Source organism: Nuphar pumila, chromosome 4, assembly GCF_984573655.1.
Source record: "Nuphar pumila chromosome 4, dmNupPumi1.hap1.1, whole genome shotgun sequence".
NCBI lineage: Eukaryota > Viridiplantae > Streptophyta > Magnoliopsida > Nymphaeales > Nymphaeaceae > Nuphar > Nuphar pumila.
The window spans coordinates 6,912,466-6,931,051 of record NC_143252.1 but is presented as its reverse complement, the minus strand read 5'-3'; the positions used below and the strand labels follow the sequence as shown (position 1 = coordinate 6,931,051).

Here is an 18,586-nt window from a genome sequence, read left to right as displayed (position 1 = left end):
TACTCACCTGATCAATGAGAATGGTGTGATGGTCTCTGATAAAGACGGTATCCAAAAGAGGAGGAAAACTATTTATCAGCTTTTTTCTGCAAGCTCTCCGATGGGGGGCCATTTTCCTAGTGATGAGGGGCCACTAGTGTCAGAAGAGGAGAACCACAAACTGATCCAGGACGTTGGTAAGGATGAGGTGTGGGCAGCTGTGTTTGAAACGGACGCTGAATGTTTTTGGAATATAGTAGGTGATGATTTTTGTAGTGCAATTTCCAATTTTTTCAAGCATAGGAAAATTTTGAAGCGTATCAACGCTACCAACATAGCTTTGATTCCTAAAACTGCTGGTGCCTTGCAGTTCAGGCCCATCAGGCTCTGTAATTTTGTTTATAAAGTCATTACTAAAAGCATTGTAAATATAATGAGAGAGATTCTAGACAGGATCTTCAGCAGGCCTTTTTGAAGGGACGTTCAATCCAGGACAGTATCCTTCTGGCACATGAGATGGCGGATTCGCGAGCAAGAAGAAAAGTGTGATGTTCAAAATGGACCTGAGTAAAGCCTATGATCGATTAGAGTAGAGTTTCCTGGAAGAATCACTCAAATGCTTTGGATTTGCAGAACAGTGGATCACGGTGATCATGCAATGCGTCTCTTCGGCCAAGTTCGCTGTCATCACCAATGGAGAGGTGGGGGAGCAATTCGGGTGCGGAAGAGGCATACGACAAGGGGAACCTATGTCCCCTTGCCTCTTCATTATTGCGATGGAGCGCTTAACAAGAAGGATGAATAAAGAGGAAAGAGATGGGAAAATCCACAGGTTCACATCAAAAATTTCAGCTGGCACCACTGTTTATTTGCAGATGATGCCTTGTTTTTTTTTTGCAGGATAAGAGGAGTTCGGTGTAGAGGTTTATGAAGATCTTAAAAGATTTTGGGGGACATTCGGGGCTCCTAATCAACAAAGATAACTCAGCTTTTTGTCCCCTTTAATCTCCCTTACAGCCGCAACCTCCATATCAAGCAGTTATGTGGATGGCAACAAAGATCATTGCAGGCATACTCATCTGATAAAGTGGGATGCAGTCTCTTTGTCTAAAGTGGAAGGAGGTCTGGGTATTAAGAAGTTGGAAGAGGTCAATGTAACAGCTCTAGCCAGACTGGCCTGGCGTACTCGATCCAATCTGGTAAACCCTTGTGTCAAAATGGTCAAAAGGAAGTACATGGTAAAAGAATCCTTATGGGTCTTTAGGAAATACCTGTTGTTCTCTCATGGCTGGAAAGGGGTTTCATATAGGGGCGAGGGCACTGTTAACAGGAGTCAAGTGGGAGGTAGGAAATGGACAGTCCATTGAATTCTGGTTTGACCCCTGGATGCACCTCGGGCCCCTCATATCTCACTTGCCTATGAACTCTTAAGAAGTGCTGTATCCTTGTCTTATCTTAGGCACATCAGCATGTTCAGCTCCTTATAAAGCAGCTGTTTCCCGCAGGTTGTGATCATGAACAGGCGTGTTAGGCTGCCACCAGCAGTGCAACATGAGGTGAATCTTCAATCCTGGAACCCAGCCAAACCGGATGCTCTGACTTGGTCAGGCAAGGGAACCTTCTCTCAGCGTGCGGTGTGGCATAACATACGTATGAGCCCCCCCTGGAAAGGCTATATAAACTAATTTGGGCGATAGGAAAAATAGCAACCAGCCAGTAAGTAAAGCAAGCAGCTATGGATTAGCAACCGCAACTAGTATTACCAATAGCCATCGGGAAAGCACACAAGCAAGAATAGGAACTAACAGGATCTGCAGAAGCGCCCCCCTCGTGCTGCTGTCACTCTTAAACTAGCTTATGATGGTAAGCTGCTTACTCACAATTGCATGAAAATGCTGGGGTATCAATTTGCGAGCAGCTGTGCCTTCTGTCAGAACCATGAAGAGAATGATCGACACCTGTTCCTTGAGTGCAAGATGGTCCAACAGATCTGGAGAAAGGTTGCCTCCTTTTTTTTATGTAGGTTGGTCCCCACTCCTTCGGTTACATCAAGCTTCTTGAGTTGAACCATCAAAAAATTCAATGACAATCTGATAAAAAGAAGCTGGATTGTACATATCATTGTGTGGTTTATCTGGAAAGCTAGAATTGAAAATATTTTCGCTAATTTGAAGAGTAACTTGGTGATATTGTAATAGTGTCCTTGCGTTCAGTTATTGGTTGTTTGATGACTTGTTCAGGATTGGACGAAATGAACAAACAGAACAGATGTGTTCGTTCTATTCTTTTTGTTCCAAGTCCAACAAATGTCCGTTGTTTTATGGGGGAAAGAACGAAGAAGAAGAAACACTAATCAATAAAAAAAACCCTAATCAATAAAATAAAATAAAAACCTAATCTAAAAATCAAACAAAAACCCCTAATCTAAGAAAGCCTTCACACATGAAAACCTAAACATGCCTTAATAAGAAATTTGATTCAAATCGAAATAAAAGAAGAAGAAGAAAAAGAAAAAGGAAGAAAGAAAAGGGGGAACTTCACCGCCGGCCTTATCCCCGGTGACCTTGCATCGCATCGCCGGCCTTGCATCGCCTCGATGGCGGCCTCATCCCGGTGTCAGTGACCCTGGCACCCGTGACCCTCTGGCTACAAAGGAGAGAGAGAAAGACGGGGGACCCCTACCCTTGACTTTTTTTGTTAATGTGTTCTCCACGGCCTGTTTTTTTGTGACAGGAGAAGGGGTGTTACAAAAATAACACCTTTTTAAGAATGCGGTGGACGCCGTTCCGAGCGCCCACCACATCCAACGTTTGTTGAAATCACCATTCTCCACGTTCATTTTGTCCCATTTCAGGCGGGGGACAGTGATTCAAACATACCCAAGAAGTAGGTTCTGAAGCTGACAGGATAATCAGAACACAGGCTTGTTAAAAGATGGAGACTTCCGAAACTGGGACCCCCCCCCCGCCTAAGGTTGGATCAAAATGAATATCGCCAGTCTGTTCTCTGGGGGATGGTACATTGGTTTTACAGTTCGTTCCCACGAAGGCTCCATTTTAGTAGCTGGATGTTACAACAAGTCGGGTTATGTTCAAGATGGAGAGTGGCTAGCCTGGAGAAAAGCTTTTGATCATCTAAGCAATTGGAGTAAGGTCATTATCGAAACTTGGCGAACAGACAGTGCTGCCTGATTGAACAGAGTGATAGAAAGCAGAAAACATCGTATCCCTGCTGCTCCTGTTAATTTTGTCAAATATGATTTTTTCATTTAGACAGTTTGAAAGTGTTTTTCGAAAAGGTTATAGGACTGACCTATGTAAGGAATTAGCCAACATGGCCAGAGGCTTGTATCAGTCTTGGAAAGATAGGCCCTAAGTCTGGCAACCTATTCTGTAAGTTTCATTCATTTCTTTGGTTAATGAACTGGTAGGGTTCCACCTAATCCCAGCATGTCTATCGAAAAAAAAAATGGTGTGAATTCCAGATTTGTAGTCTCTGTCTCTGTAAGCTATGCTAAAAGGAAATTCTCTCATCATTCACCGCACATTGGTAGGCCTTTAGTTGGTAAAACCCTTGATGTCCTCCCTGCCCACAGGGGTGTACGCCCAGCTTCGATCCAGCAAGGAACACTCCCTGTGTGTTTCAAACATGTGATGTCCCATCAACTTAGTGACGTTCACAAGTCACCCCTACCAGATGAGCGGAGTCCTTGTGAGCTCTGGAACTTCTATATAGCCTATTTTCCCCATTGTTCTAAATGGGTATAAAATCAAACCCATATCCTGTAATATGGATATGTATTTGGGTAACCCTTAGTCAGTTCTACGTATGGTTGCTTCCTTGATGTGAGTTAAGGATGGATGACCCTTGATTAGGACTGTTAATGAGGTTGGCATAGCTAGACTGTATGTAATGCCATTTTGCTGATAAACATACTATATCTGAGTGAATTAATCTGGTTGTGATTAGTAGATTCCAGTTGATGCTGCAACTGGACCATATTCAATATCCATAAACCAGACACCACCGCGAGTAGCCCGTGTGGCCAGAGGGGTGGTTGTGAGGGTGCTGGGCCGGATCAAACTCCACTGGTGCACGAGTGTGTTCATAGCTTTCAGAGGTAGGCCGAGTAAGGCATGGTGGTCGTGGGGCCCACCGGGTGTTTTTCTGGCTTTGGCCAGGGTTCCTAGTAAAAAAAAAATCCATAAACCAGACACACATTTGACTTGAGATCCTATCTTCCATGCACGTCTTGTTATCTAATTAATCTCTCTCTCTCTCTTCCCAAGGTCATGCAGCACATGCCTGGCCACTCAAACTGAATCATTATGGGGACATCCTTGAAGAGCAAGCGATGTACAGAGCACTTATGCTGTGTTAAAAAAATCACACATATTTCATGACCTTGAATGTAAATTACTCAAGCATCAATAGCAGCTCTGTAGTTTCTTTTAAGATTGATAATTTGCCTAGTTAGGGTCATGAACAGTTGGTGCTCAGAATGAATGGTCCGCAACTAAGAAGGTTGTGTCGGATCATTTTTCCGAACGGTGCACTCCGGCGGCTCGTCCTTCGAAAACAACTTCCACGAACCAAATGTTGCAGAATCACCCTTTCGGGAAAACTCAGGAAAGAGAGAAAGAGAAACAAAGGAGATGGGAAATCGCAGAGCCAGAAATTCGTCTGTCTCAGTCTGTGCGTAACCCCATCCATTAACGGTCTTCGAAAGATCGAGACCCGTTATTCCATTCCCATAACCCGTTACCGAATCCAAATAAGCAGAGAAACTTTGGGTAAAAAGGTACTTTGTCTTGATTGGTTAAGGCCCTAAAGAACCCGAACCCGAACCGGCACGGCGGGCGAGCGCACGCGTGTGTGGTAGTCATCCCACTCTCTTGTTCTCAAGAACAAGTGTATGAGTTCTCAAGTGACTTATAAATAAAGCCCACAGAAAACTCAAGCACAAGCAATGTGAGACTATTCCACCTCATCAAGACCACCTTCTTCAAAACAGCCCAGTTTCTCCTTTGAATTCTCTCTCCCTTCCTTCTTACACCTAACGGGTTGGACCAAGAATGAATGGTTGATAGGACCATATTTGTGTTTCATTCTATCAATAAGAAAAAGTTCAGGCCACAAGGGCTCTGTTCATGTGGTAGGGGCGACTTGTGAATGTCACCAAGTTGATGGGTGTCACAAGTTTGAAAACCATGGAGAGCATCTCTTGCCGCAAGATTGAAACTGGGTGTAATCTTTGGTGAGCAGGGAGGTCCTTAAGGATTTTACCAACTGGAGGCCAGCCAATGTGCGATCAGTGATGCGGGTTTTCCCTGGAGTTATAGCCAAAATAATAACAATAATAATAATAATAATAATAATCATAGAAAAATGGATTGGACCTCGGTGGGATCTAGCCTTCAACTTGAAGCACCCAAAGAAGCTTATCATCTTGTCAGCTCTTGTTAAAGGGCTGGTGTATGTCAGTGTGTTGGATGAGATCATATTCGGGTCAAACATTAAGAATTGGAGCCGATCTTTTTTTTACTTGTAGGGCTGGGAAACACGATAAGCAGCTCATGTGCAGCTTATAAAGAGCTCATTTGAACTTATAAAATTTGTTTGGCAGTCTAAACACACACAAAAGAATCAGTATTCAGTTTGGCTTGTACATGAACAAGTTTGCTTGAGCTTGACTTGGTAGGTTTAGAGTTCAAAATCCTACTTCTATAATTGAAGAAATCTACTCTTATATAAACAAGATAGCTCAAGTTTGGCTTGATTAGCTTAAGCCCAGCTTGATTCCCTAATAAAACTTTCTGTGCTTGAATACCTCAAGTTTAAATTGCTCTACTAGTTTATCAGCCCTTAGTGATGTCAATAAATTGGATTTTATCCGATGTCGGACTGAATTCGATTCAATTTAGTTACATTTGGTAAGCCAAAACCATATATGATTATAATTGGATGCGGATATGGTTTGCGTTTTTTGCTACAGAATCTGATAAATATCTGAATTTAATGGATATCGGAATCACTTTACATGTAAAAAATGGATTTGGTATGAGTTTTTTACCATTTGATTATGATTCCAATTCCAAATTTGAATCCGTTTAACCAACATCTGATTAGTCAAATATGGTATTTTGGCCATATGTAATCCGAATCCGAACCATTTGCATCCCTACCGGCCCTACTTACTTTTGATGGGCTCAATCTTATGGTTTCCATAATCATAATCTCAATCCAATTTGATAAGTCGCGGTTAAGGTTATGGCTAGCCACATAGATTTGAAAATGATAGACCCATAAGAAAGATTATTGGCTCAAACGTCTGGATTGCATTAAGGTCATTAAAGGCAATATGCAAAAGTTGAAATTTTGTTGGCTCAATCCATATAACAATTGTGGTTTCCTTTTTCATGGGGGAGAAGAAAGATATGTAAAAGTGGGCCCACATTTTCTGCCTTTTGGTCCCACTAGGTTTTGCTGCAACTTAAAGCTTTTCAAAGCCAGAGTGCCACAAGGCCTGGCAGTTGCATCTACCAAATGGTCAATTTTCTATTTTATGCACCAAATTATCTAGGTATCCTCACTATTTAACCAGATTAACTTTTATATCCTTAAGTTTTTAATAATAAGGAATAAAAAGAATTAATTAAGATGTTGATGTCCTGAATGACAATAACAATAGTGCCACAGCCTTTTGGGTGATGACTTGTTTGCTTACCCAAAGCCATTGCCTATTTAGGGTGTGTTGGGTTGCATTCAAATGTGATTTAAAATCTTATGCAAACTACGGAATGAAACTCAAACCAAACATGTGATTTTTATATCTCATGCAAATGAGAAAACGAATCTCATTTGCACAGACAACCAAACATGTGATTTGGAATCACATTTTAAGTGACTCTCATATTATTCCAAATCACATGGTGAAATATGTGATTTAAAATCATATAACTTCGAATCACATTTGATTCCATCTCATGTAATTCTTAAAAAAACAAGATAATTTGAGATATGGTACGTTTTGAAATACAATATCCCAATTTTTTGACAAATGGGTGCATGCTAAAAAAAAAACTATTAAGATCTTGTTTGAATGACAATTGAGCTTGAGAAAAACTTTCTCCTCAATTTGCTCGAACTGGTGCAGAAATTGCTTCAATTTTTTCATATAAACATGGAAAATTCGGGATATTAAGGGTGTGTTTGCCCGCGCTTTGCAGGATTTACATGATGTACTCTCATGAGAATAATTCTCTTGAGAATCAGAACATGGGATCAACCCCGTAACTCTAACTGTGACACATGAAAGGCGCCTTATAAAAGTTGAGGCATGTTCGCAAAGCCTTGTGATTAATTGATTTTCTCAAGTAAATCACAATCACAATACTTTCTTAAGGTTAGTGAAACAAGAGAAAAAGTACAAGTTGTAATTGTGATTGTTTTTGGCTTAAATCTTGTGAAAATTGGTTGTGATCAACAATCACAGACTCAACTGTTATTTTTCATCCTCATTTATGACCAAAGCAAACATATAGATTGTCACAAGTTCTGCAATTGAAAATCCCAATCCCAATACTCTCTCAGGTTTAGTTAAAACATGAAAAAAATGCAACTTGTTAACACGATTCTAGCTTGGGAACGCTCTTCTCTTGAACCTCTTGATAAAGTTGGTCACAAGGCTGACCCTTTGACCAACAATCACAGATTGAATTTTCTGAAGTATGATTACATTTGATTCATTTTTTCACCACTTCATTTTCTCACATTTGCAATGGTGCAAGAAAACGGGATCTTGAGAATCCTTCTCTCGCTATTGTAAGAGAATGGATTCTCACATGGGACCAAGAAAAACGTTCCCTAAATTATAAGCTATGTCATGAGCATTACCCCTTAGCACAGCTGACACTCCGAGAGCCTGGTCGTAGCTTCGGAGTTTTATGCTGCTAGCATGACGACAGAAAGTATGACGGGCTGAGTCAGTGCGACCAAGTATTTGTGCTGGCTGTGATTCCTTCAAATTATAAGCTATGTCATAAGTATACACTTTTGATGGCGTGTCCCCAACGACATGAGCAAACACGCTCGGACATGTATATATGGATACTGACACGTACAACTATTATTTTAATATTTTACTGGTTTTAAGTATTATTTTAAAAAATATATATTTAATAATAAAATATTAAAAAATATTTTCTTATGGATTTAAAATAAAAATTAAAAATTAAAAATTAAAAAATCTCTGTGTTCTCGTACCCTACTTTTTTAAAAAAAAATTGAACTTTTGAGTCGAACCTGCGTCATGCGTCCTAGTGTCGACGTGTCTTTGTGACATAAGTTATAAATAAAAAAAAGGATGGATTTTTCGTTTGCTTAAATGGAAGGGATAATTTCGTCTTTCTTGACAATATGAGAAAAAACATTATTTCAGAATCCCCAACAGTAAATAATTTATTTTTTCGGCAAAAAATCTCAAGAGGGATTTGGCAAAAATTTCCTTCCTTTTTTATCCTTTGAAAACAAAAATGTCTTTAATACCCCTGAAAATTTTGCAAATGATGATCACTTCCTTTCTCTTTAAAGAACGCCACTCGAACCAAATTGCGCCTTAAAGTCGACGAAAGGATACAGATGTCATTTAAAAATAATCCAATCCACAGCAATTTCTTTTCACATATTGACAAATATGCCCCTAAGTACAAGCACCGTTTACCAAGAACAGTCCTGTCGGTCATTTGGAAATCCCGAAAGGGCTACTTCGACCATAGAGATTGAATGGCAGTAATGAAAAAATTCTAAAAACCATTACTACTTACGAAACGTATACAATCCAAAAACTTTACCCCAGGAAGATTCCTTTTTATTACAAAAGAAAATTTCGCAACCACGGCGTCATAACTTTAAAGATTTAAGGGTATGACGGTACATGAAGCTTGCGTCATTACGAAAGTCTTAGCCAATAGGATTTACCGAGTGGGGCCCACGTCGACGTCTACAAAAGGCTCGCTCAGACCCTCCCACCAGAGCTCTCCGGTTTGCTCTCTTCTCTAATATGGCCACGGCGTTAGGGTTTCGTTCTCTGGCCTTCGTCGTTCTCCTCTGCATCTCGACCGTCTCTTCGGAGGTCTTCTTCGAGGAGCGATTCGATGGTACGTTTTCTCTCTCTATGCAACTGTTTATTCTTCTTCGTCGTCGTTGTCTTCTTAGATGAAGATTCTGATCTAAAATCCCTCGATCTCTCGGTTTTTCTCTTTGATCGGGCTATCGGTCCTTTGGATATCCTCTCTCCTTTTCCGAGCTCGTTTTGCGTTCAAAAACTGAATTAGATCGATTTCTGAGTTTGTTTTTGTGTTAAATTGTGTTTCCTACGTCGATCTGGCGCTTTCTGACCTATAATTTCTATATTTGGTGTATAATTGAGATCGTGAGCGGATTAGATGTTTTTTTTGTGTTAAAGGAAAAAAATGGTGGTGAATGATTTTGATTTTCTATCTTCTCGTTTTGATCTGATTTTCTGAGCTATAATTCGTACGTTTCCATATTGAGCTGCTCCATGGCATTGGCCTCGTTTGCAGATTTTGGAACCCTTTAATATGACATATCTATTAGTGTTGGAAAAAATGCTCTGCTGTTTATTTCTGAAATGTGGACTATTAATCTCAATTTTTATTCTGAAATTTCAGTGTACCGTCTTTTCCCCCTTTTTTTTGTGACCTATTCGTACTTTGATGTGATTTTATGTTTGGATTTGAGATGGTTGGGACGGAATGTGTGGGTTAGTGTTAAGGTTGGCATCGTTCAGGTTCTGTTGTTGCCAATGTGGATGGATTTGCATACCTTTCTATGTTTGGATCTTAAGATAAACAAAGTGGAAATTTTGGATTGTTTTTATTCTGTGGACTTTTGGGTTAAGCTTTATATGATGTACTGATCCGTTATAGGAAACTTTTCTTTTCTCGTAAGGAGGTTCAGGTACTTTTTATTTAGCCTTTTGTTCTTTTAACAGATATCTAGTGTTTTATGCAATAAAACTTGAATTAATGTGATCGGTAGTGTTATGGATTGTGTATATGTTGACTATATGCGATTGCCAATATCTTACCCATTATAAATTTATGATCTTTGGGTCTTCGAATCATTTTGACAGAATTTAGGCCACTTTTGGAAGCTTGAAAAAATCTTACAGGAAAAACAAATTTGCCTATGAGAAGTTTTGATATGAAAACTTTTCTTATTGAAATTTTTTTATTGTTTGTGTAGCTTGAGAATACCGGAGTAAAAATGAGAGAGAGAGAGAGAGATCTTGTGGCAGCCCATGGATGAGATGTGTCGTGGGTGAATGGCTGCCCTAATGCAAAAAACATAACAAATAGACCCTTGAATTCAACCCCTTGCGAGTAGAATAAAAGAAAAACATCTGGTCCGGTAAAATTATATTTTGACTAAGAATGAGTGTTGAATCAAAACTGTAACGATCTTCTGAAATTTCTTAAAATGTTGTTGATGCAAAATCTTGCAAAAAAATATGATTAAAAAAAATGAATATCAGTAACTATATCAGCTTCAAACAAAAAAAGCTATGTTTAATTACACAAAGACTGTAATCCAGACATGTTTACATGCTTGAAAGGGTTAATGGCATTTGATTATGTATTTAACAGTGATGGAACAGTTTGGAAACTAGTGTGTGTAGCATTTATATGCTTATTTCATCCCAAATTTTGTGTGTTTATTTCCATTTAACTGATTTTGCTTTGTCATTTTAAATAGGCACGAAAATACTTAGTAATCAGCGCCTAACATTCTTTTTCGATTTTTTTTTCATTCATAACGTTTCCATGCTTGTTATCATGATTGCTTAGATGGATGGGAAAATCGATGGGTCCAATCAGACTGGAAAAAAGATGAGAAGATCGCTGGTGAATGGAACTACACCTCTGGAAAGTGGAATGGGGATCCAAATGACAAAGGTACTGCTCTTCATAAAGCTTCACTTTTGGTTGTTGAAGGATTTCCTTGGAGAAAATGATGATATAAAATACATCTACCTTTACTTCAGGTATCCAGACAAGCGAAGATTACAGATTCTTTGCCATATCTGCTGAGATCCCCGAGTTCAGCAACAAGGATAAGACATTGGTGTTCCAGTTTTCGGTCAAGCATGAACAGAAGCTTGACTGTGGTGGTGGGTATATGAAGTTGCTCAGTGGTGAGGTTGATCAGAAGAAATTTGGTGGTGAGACACCCTACAGGTGATAGAACATCGGCCAATTTGCGCTGTTGTAAATTCTTCTAAGACCACCCATTAAATTCTTTTGCGTTATTGTTTGACTGATTGGGGTGTGGGTAAATTAAATGTGCAGCATCATGTTTGGTCCAGACATCTGTGGGTACAGTACCAAGAAGGTTCATGCCATTCTTACGCGAAACGGAAATAACCACCTTATAAAGAAGGACGTCGCCTGTGAGACTGACCAGTTGACCCATGTTTATACTTTCATTATTCGGCCTGATGCCACCTACAGCATCTTAATTGACAACAATGAGAAACAATCCGGCAGCCTGTATTCAGATTGGGACATCCTTCCACCAAAGAAAATCAAGGATCCTGAAGCCAAAAAGGTGCGTGGATCCCCTTCCATATATATCAAACACTTTCTTTTTATGCTTTGAGTTCGGTTTCTTATAGTTAGTCTTTGTTGTTTGCAGCCTGAGGATTGGGATGATAAAGAATTTATTCCAGACCCTGAAGATAAGAAACCTGAGGTATGGTCTTAAAGTCTCATTGGAATAGCTATCTTTTATTTTCAAACGAAAAATTGCATGATGAACGTTGGGGTATATGCATAATATATTTTACTGGGAAGTAAATTTTTCTCTTGAAGAAAATTGTTGTTTCTTATATTATTGGACTGCTTCTTTGTTGCTATGTGCTCACATCTTCTGCGTTGGTCTTCCTTTTAAATGTTTTGCTGATCGATCTAACTGTATTTTTCTGCTTAGGGATATGATGACATCCTCAAGGAGATCCCTGACCCTGATGCCAAAAAGGTTAGCACTGATAATCTAAAGCCTAGAGAAGCTTTGTTTGTATATTGTGGAGCGTCCGCCTACATTTGAAGCAGGAGTTGATTTAACCCTTGCATTTATTTACATGTACGATTCATTTCTTCTCTTGCAGCCAGAAGACTGGGATGATGAGGAGGATGGTGAATGGACTGCCCCGACCATTGCAAACCCTGAATATAAGGGACCATGGAAGCCCAAGGTGGGTAAATCACTGCAACAGCAATTTAAATAAAAATACGGCTATAGTAATAGATAGGTTAACATTGTTCCTTCTGGCAGAAAATCAAGAATCCCAACTACAAGGGGAAGTGGAAGGTACCAATGATCGACAATCCAGGTCTGTTCTGTTTATTTGCTTGTTTCCCTGTTCTTTTAGATTGCTTGTATTATGTTAGTTACATATGCTGCAACCTTTCCTAACTTGTCTTGCTCGCAGACTTCAAAGATGACCTGGATATCTATGTCTTCCCAAATTTGAAATATGTGGCCATTGAATTGTGGCAGGTTAGTCCTAATCCGAAGCCTATTGTGTACTTTATACCACCAATCTATGAGATCAGTGACCAAGGGCAGCCGGTGTTTGGTGTGTATCCATACGTAGTGTTCAACTGACTAGCAAGTTAATAATGTTGTGATCCCCAGGTGAAATCAGGAACTCTGTTTGACAATGTGTTGGTCACTGATGATCCTGAATATGCAAAGAAGTTTGCTGAGGAAACATGGGGAAAGCTGAAAGATGTAAATTCTTTTCCCTAGTCTTTGTGCTGTTATTGTACAATGTCTCTCGTATTATTCTGTGATCTGTTGGTATTTTTAGGCTGAGAAAGCAGCATTCGATGAGGCAGAGAAGAAGAGGGAAGATGAGGTATTGTCATCATGCTCTGCTTATATGTTCTAATTTCTTTGTGCATGTTAGCAATCTGCGTATTGTTTTATGCTAATTCTTTCCCACCAACACGGCTATTGACATTTGAGATATAATCTTGCTTTAAACCCAGTGTAATTTTTCTTAATTCATTCTCTGTACATATTGAATCTTCACACATCTGATTTCGGTTTGAATTGGGGTGAAGCAATTGATTCTTTCCATGCCATTGAGTTTGAAAAAATAAGCATCTGTCGGAACTAGAGTTAGAATGGGGCAGTCAGGAATCAGGTAGATTCCTCCCATATCAAAGGTATCTGGAGTCTGGAGTTGACTGATAGAACGTGCAAGGTTGTGGCTCGTTAGTCATGTGGTTCTCTGTGGATTCCATGTACCTCAGTTCCTGCACGTTTCTTATTCTCATCTACCTCTTTTTCTTCTTCTGCAGGAATCCAAGAGCGAGCCCGATGTAGACTCTGATGTGAGTGTTGGTTTTCATTTAAAAAGTACTTTTTCAAAATCTTCCCCACGTTCCGTCTTTCTTACATTCTTCTGTTGACAGGACGACAAAGATGATGCCGATGAAGCCGACACTGATGAGGCAGAAACAGAGGACATCAAACATGTAATATTTGCTCTCTGTTTTCCTCTTGGAATTTAGACTCCTTTGGGATAATCCTTGCTTAATGATCGTGTTTTCTTTAATTTTCAGGACGAACTATAGAGCGACACCCCCTTTTGACAACGGCGGTTACTCGACTGTTTTCCTTTATGGAAGAAGTCCGTTAGTCAGATTTGCAAATGCAGCAGTATCCCCTTCATGTTTTGGTAGATTCGAAAGAACTATTAGAGCCCTCCCCCCAAAAGTTGGTAGCGTAACTTTGACTGTGTAGACTGATGGTGTTCCAAGCCCTCTTTTTTGGGCTCGCTCATTAGAGAAAAAATTGATAGTAGTAATAAGTAATGTTTTTGATCTTTTTCAATTACTATTCTTTGCTTATGCATCTCTGAATGTTTGGAATTCAAGCTTAATTTGTTGCATATGGTTAATTGCATCCAGACGAGCAGGTCAGAGATTGGATCGGTGGGGCCTATTCGTTTGACCCGGTTGGTCAGAGGGCACCTTGGTGCCTGTGGGCTATGCACCTCAACACGGGGCTGGCTTTAATTCCCTAGGCTTAATTGTCTTTTAGGTTTTTCTGTCTTTAATGGCGTGTTTGGTTTGGAATTGGAATCAACCTCCATTGGAAATTCTATTTTCGATGGAATTGTGTTGCAATTTATAATCCCAAATTCCCTTTAGCCGAAATCACTCTCCTATTGTCCACTGGAATTTGCTTGTCGTTCTTTTACTACCACTTCAATGAGTTAAGGCGTTCGTGTGATATAGAATCATAGATAATTCTCAAAACAATGTGGGATATGTTTGGATTAGAGTCGGAGGCTTGGAAAATAAAGGCATTCTGGGCTTGCAAGTTGAATTCAATTTTCCAACTACACAATGACAACTCGATCCGCACCAGTAATGCTACATTTGCTTTCCTCTGCCTCAAATCTCAAACTTGAGGTGATATGAGATCCTAGGGTATCAAAACCCAGTGTTTGAAGAGGAGAGAGGTACAAAGGGACGCAGTGTTAAGACTGTTAAGAAGGGGGGAATAATGTAAACGTGAGCTAGGGCCCTTATGCTTCAAGTAAATGAAGAGTAAGAGAAGTGTTTTGAGGATCTCAAGTTCTAGGATATGAGATTTCATGTTTGCAAAATCTGAAGAGCTGGTGTGGGCTCCACATCCAACGTATTCAAATCTGTTACTATTCAAATCTCCTGTTACTGACCCACGTGTGGCGTCTCTTGCCAAGGTCGAAACTGGGTGTACTCCTGGGTGGGCTGGGGAGACCTCAAGGGTTTTACCAGTGATGGGAGTGTTTCTCTCTTGGACTATCAGGAAAAAAAAGTCTGTCATTAAGAGAATCCTCACAGCATATACAGGGAAGTTGCATTATGTAGCAAAAGTGCAATTTCTCAACTTATCCTAATAAATACAAGAAATCTCGTCTTGGAGTTGCAACCCTTGGAAACTTGTTGGGTGGCACCAACAAAAATACTTGTGGGCAAATAAGAGGAATGTTTGCCGTTGTGTTTACTTTAGGAAACACAAAACATTGTATAATGGCCAAAATTCTTGTCTTAAAGTTTTTTTTTTTTTTGATAGAAACCCTCACCGAAGTGAGGAAAACCCTAACTGAGGCCCACGGTCACCCTGCCGTACATGGCCCACCTTTAACAGCTATGGACGCACCTGTGCGCAATCAGGGTTTGTTGCGCACCTTCATTACAACCACCCCGCTGACCACGCGGGCAACCCACTCTCTTAAAGTTGAATTACTTTTTCCCTATTAGCATCTAACTAGGCCAACAAAAGCCAGTGTCAAAAACACTAGTATGAGTCATTTTTATTGTTGCATTGTTATCACCAGCGTGTTCGAGTATTGAATTACTTAACTCTCCTTAAGCACTATTGTGGTAGTACCGTTTTTAAGGTTACTAACACTTGGCATTTATCTTTTGTCTTTAATGTTGATCAGTATAATGCACCAATTGTATGTAAGGGTGGCAATCGGGTCGGGTTGGCGGGTTGGTGGGTCAGCATATCTCAACCCGAACCCGGCTCGGCTGTGGCAAACACAAACCTGACACGTTTATTAAACGGGTAACCCGACACGACCCACCAACCCGCTTAATAAACTGGTTGGGTCGGGTAAACGGGTTGGCAGGTTAGCGGGTCAGGTCGGCGGGTCGGGTTGGCGAGTTGGTGGATGGGTTGGTGGGTTGACCCGCCTGCCTAACCCGTTTATTAAACGGGTCAGCCGTGTTGGCGGGTTGGCATACCCCTAACACGAACCCGGCCTGTTTAATAAACGGGTTAGGCGGGTCCACCAGTTTATTAAATGGGTTCATTTTTGCCCAACCCGAACCCGCCTAAGAGGCGGGTTGGCGGGTCGTGTCAGGTTTTGCCACCCCTAATTGTATGTCAAGGAGTCTGTTAAAACTTTTATTATAATTATTAAGATGCACTTAAATAAATGACAAAATTTATAAAGGCACAATTAACCTTGCAAGCATAGTGACAAATCTCGCGAAAATAGCGCAAGAAATTACCTAAAAGTTAAAACAAATAATTTCTTGCGAGTTTTCCATCAAAAGCATAAATATCATGTTTTAAACATGATATTTGTGTTTTTATCGGCTATCTATCATGACAAGCTGTGTGGTTTTATTTTTAAATAAATTTTTTTATATTTTCTTATAAATTTAATTGTTTATATTTTAATTGTCAAAAAATGTGAGATTTAAAAAAAATCCAATTCTAACGAATTTTTGGCTGCCGATATTTTGTCCTTTTTAACTTTTGTCACTATGCTTGCGAGTAATTACAAATGGTTTCCTAAACTTGAGTTGTCTTAAACGAGTTGTTGATTTAGGAAAATATTTCTCAAACACCCCATATAACTATTTATGTTTAATGCAGTAAAAACCGTGGTTACACTTGGTAGGTTTATCAAGTTACTTGTTCTTTTTGTCATTTGCCATCTCAATCACAACTCATACTCGCATGGTAGTACGACCTCGTTACTGCAAAAAACAGACTACCTACAATCTAAATATGAAATGTCAATCTTTCAACAATTGAAATCGTAAGTATATCACAAACAAAACTCATAAAATGAAAAAATAAATTAAAAACTGAAAACATCTCAAAAACGTTCACTATCTGACTTAAATTATATGAGTTACTATCAATTTCCATATAGATATTTTGAATGCTAGTAGCAATTGAAGAAAAACAATGGTGTTTTGAATGATACTCATCACTTGAAATGCGACAAGATTGAAAAATAAAAACATTATTATATAATTTTTTCTAATGTGAGGAAACAACGACTTTGAAGTATATATAAAAAAACAAAAAAATAGTTGAATACCTATGAACCAACAAAGAATGCTTTTTCATATTTACAAGTGGGTTTCATGCTGTCACAGGCATACAATTTTTTGCAAACCCGCAACGTGTCATACTGCTCAGACCAATGGTCAAAGGCTGCGTATCAATACTTTTCCATGTGTTGAATCATTTCATTGGCCCTGCGTACCACCTCGTGCGCAACTGCTTAACGAAAGTTGAACAAGCGCATCTTCAAATGCGTATTATATCTAATCTATGCCACTTAGTGCATAGCCGTCCCATACCATTTATTACTTTTGAAAAAGAGCACAAATTTGCCTTAGCCTTGTGTGCCATGAAGCATATTTTGACTCCATGCGCACACTACAACAAAACCTCTCCACTGAAGGAACAAGACCTTGAGGGCCTCCAGTCCGAAAACCAATTGATGATTGAACACCATAACGAAGAGCACCACCCAGATTCATTCGTCGGTGCCTAGGCATTCACTCGCTTAGCCCTGAGTCACTATACTCGGTTGGAATCACCTAATGTGATTCTTGGAAGAATTAGCCCTAACCCACACGCACCCCTGTGCATCTAACCGCTACGTGTAGAAAACTCTTACAAGTCTAGAGGTTCTTAACCAAATATTCAAAAGCAACATCCTCTGATCCGCTGACACTGCTTAATCAAACAACGTTCCACTATGCCACCACATAGTGATGCACTAATGACGATATCGTTGCATATCATGTGTCGTGCTATGACATCATGTCACCAATCAAGCTAATGCATGTCGTGCGTTCCTACACTCGATGCATTCTTCACTTAGTAAAGCTCTGCACTGCGCATGCCCCATTCCGAAAGCTCGGTCCGGGACACATGCATTATATTAAAAAAAAATGGTAGTTTTAGAATTTATAATAGCATTTAGCATATTACTTTATTTAATAATAATATTTCTGTATATGAAATTATGTTTACAATACATAATTCCAATAGTCAGATCACTTAGCATATATGCATACAATATGATTGACTGGTCTTCGTATTTTAAAATAACCCACCACGACCGACATATGAATCATGCCATGATTTTTAATATATATATATATATGGACATCAAGCCATGTATGCATGAACACAATAATATAAAACTATATAAAGTACTAAACTGTAAACAATAGTTGCTATTTGACTTTTACAAATTAATGATGCTATGATAAAACATGTATTTACACATAATATAGTTTGATTTCAATTAAATTAAAAGCATAAAAACTAAAACCGATTTGTATAATGTACAATCACATATTGTCTTAAGTTGCAATATTATTTAGCATCAAATAAAATTGAATTGATTTGGTCTCATGGTATTATGTAAATTAAAGATATAGACATTTTATTAAAAACGATGCCCATATGTGCATGAACTTGTTATGGTTAACAAGCATTATCATAAAATTATGCCTTATACTATCCACAAAATACTAGCATTCATTATTATATAAAAAACTTCGTTTTAATAAGCATGAAACCATGAAGCTATTTGAATATGAACAAAAAAAGTTTATGGAGCTTAAGAAAACAATGAATAAACCTGATACATGTCAATACATGTCACGAATTGCTAGATATGAATAAACAAAACATCAAATTATTGGCAATCCCAAGAGAGAACTTAGTACCTTGGAGATCCATATAATCTTATTCTAAC

General features: G+C 39.1%; 1 protein-coding gene and 1 long non-coding RNA gene across 2 annotated transcripts; both read left to right on the top strand.

The window, feature by feature from the left end:
* Positions 1–353: 353 nt before the first annotated feature.
* LOC149839204 (uncharacterized) lies at positions 354–2,139 on the top strand. Its single transcript, XR_016431472.1, has 2 exons — positions 354–546; positions 2,003–2,139. It is a non-coding gene; the product is annotated as an uncharacterized LOC149839204 (long non-coding RNA).
* Positions 2,140–9,016: 6,877 nt separating this feature from the next.
* LOC149839203 (calreticulin-like) lies at positions 9,017–13,926 on the top strand. Its single transcript, XM_090002367.1, has 14 exons — positions 9,017–9,137; positions 10,851–10,958; positions 11,048–11,240; positions 11,352–11,610; positions 11,698–11,754; positions 11,992–12,039; positions 12,170–12,256; positions 12,337–12,394; positions 12,494–12,561; positions 12,700–12,795; positions 12,875–12,922; positions 13,371–13,403; positions 13,485–13,547; positions 13,635–13,926. The coding sequence occupies exons 1-14, from the start codon at positions 9,041–9,043 to the stop codon at positions 13,644–13,646; spliced, it is 1,227 nt and encodes a 408-aa protein (XP_089858493.1). The 5' UTR covers positions 9,017–9,040; the 3' UTR covers positions 13,647–13,926.
* Positions 13,927–18,586: the final 4,660 nt, after the last annotated feature.

Bases quoted from the DNA above. Each gene is read 5' to 3' on its own strand.
- LOC149839203 (XM_090002367.1), top strand. From the start codon at position 9,041: ATGGCCACGGCGTTAGGGTTTCGTTCTCTGGCCTTCGTCGTTCTCCTC. The intron at 11,241-11,351 runs GTGATAGAACAT...TTAAATGTGCAG, and splicing joins GGTGGTGAGACACCCTACAG to CATCATGTTTGGTCCAGACA. The intron at 12,257-12,336 runs GTGGGTAAATCA...TCCTTCTGGCAG, and splicing joins AGGGACCATGGAAGCCCAAG to AAAATCAAGAATCCCAACTA.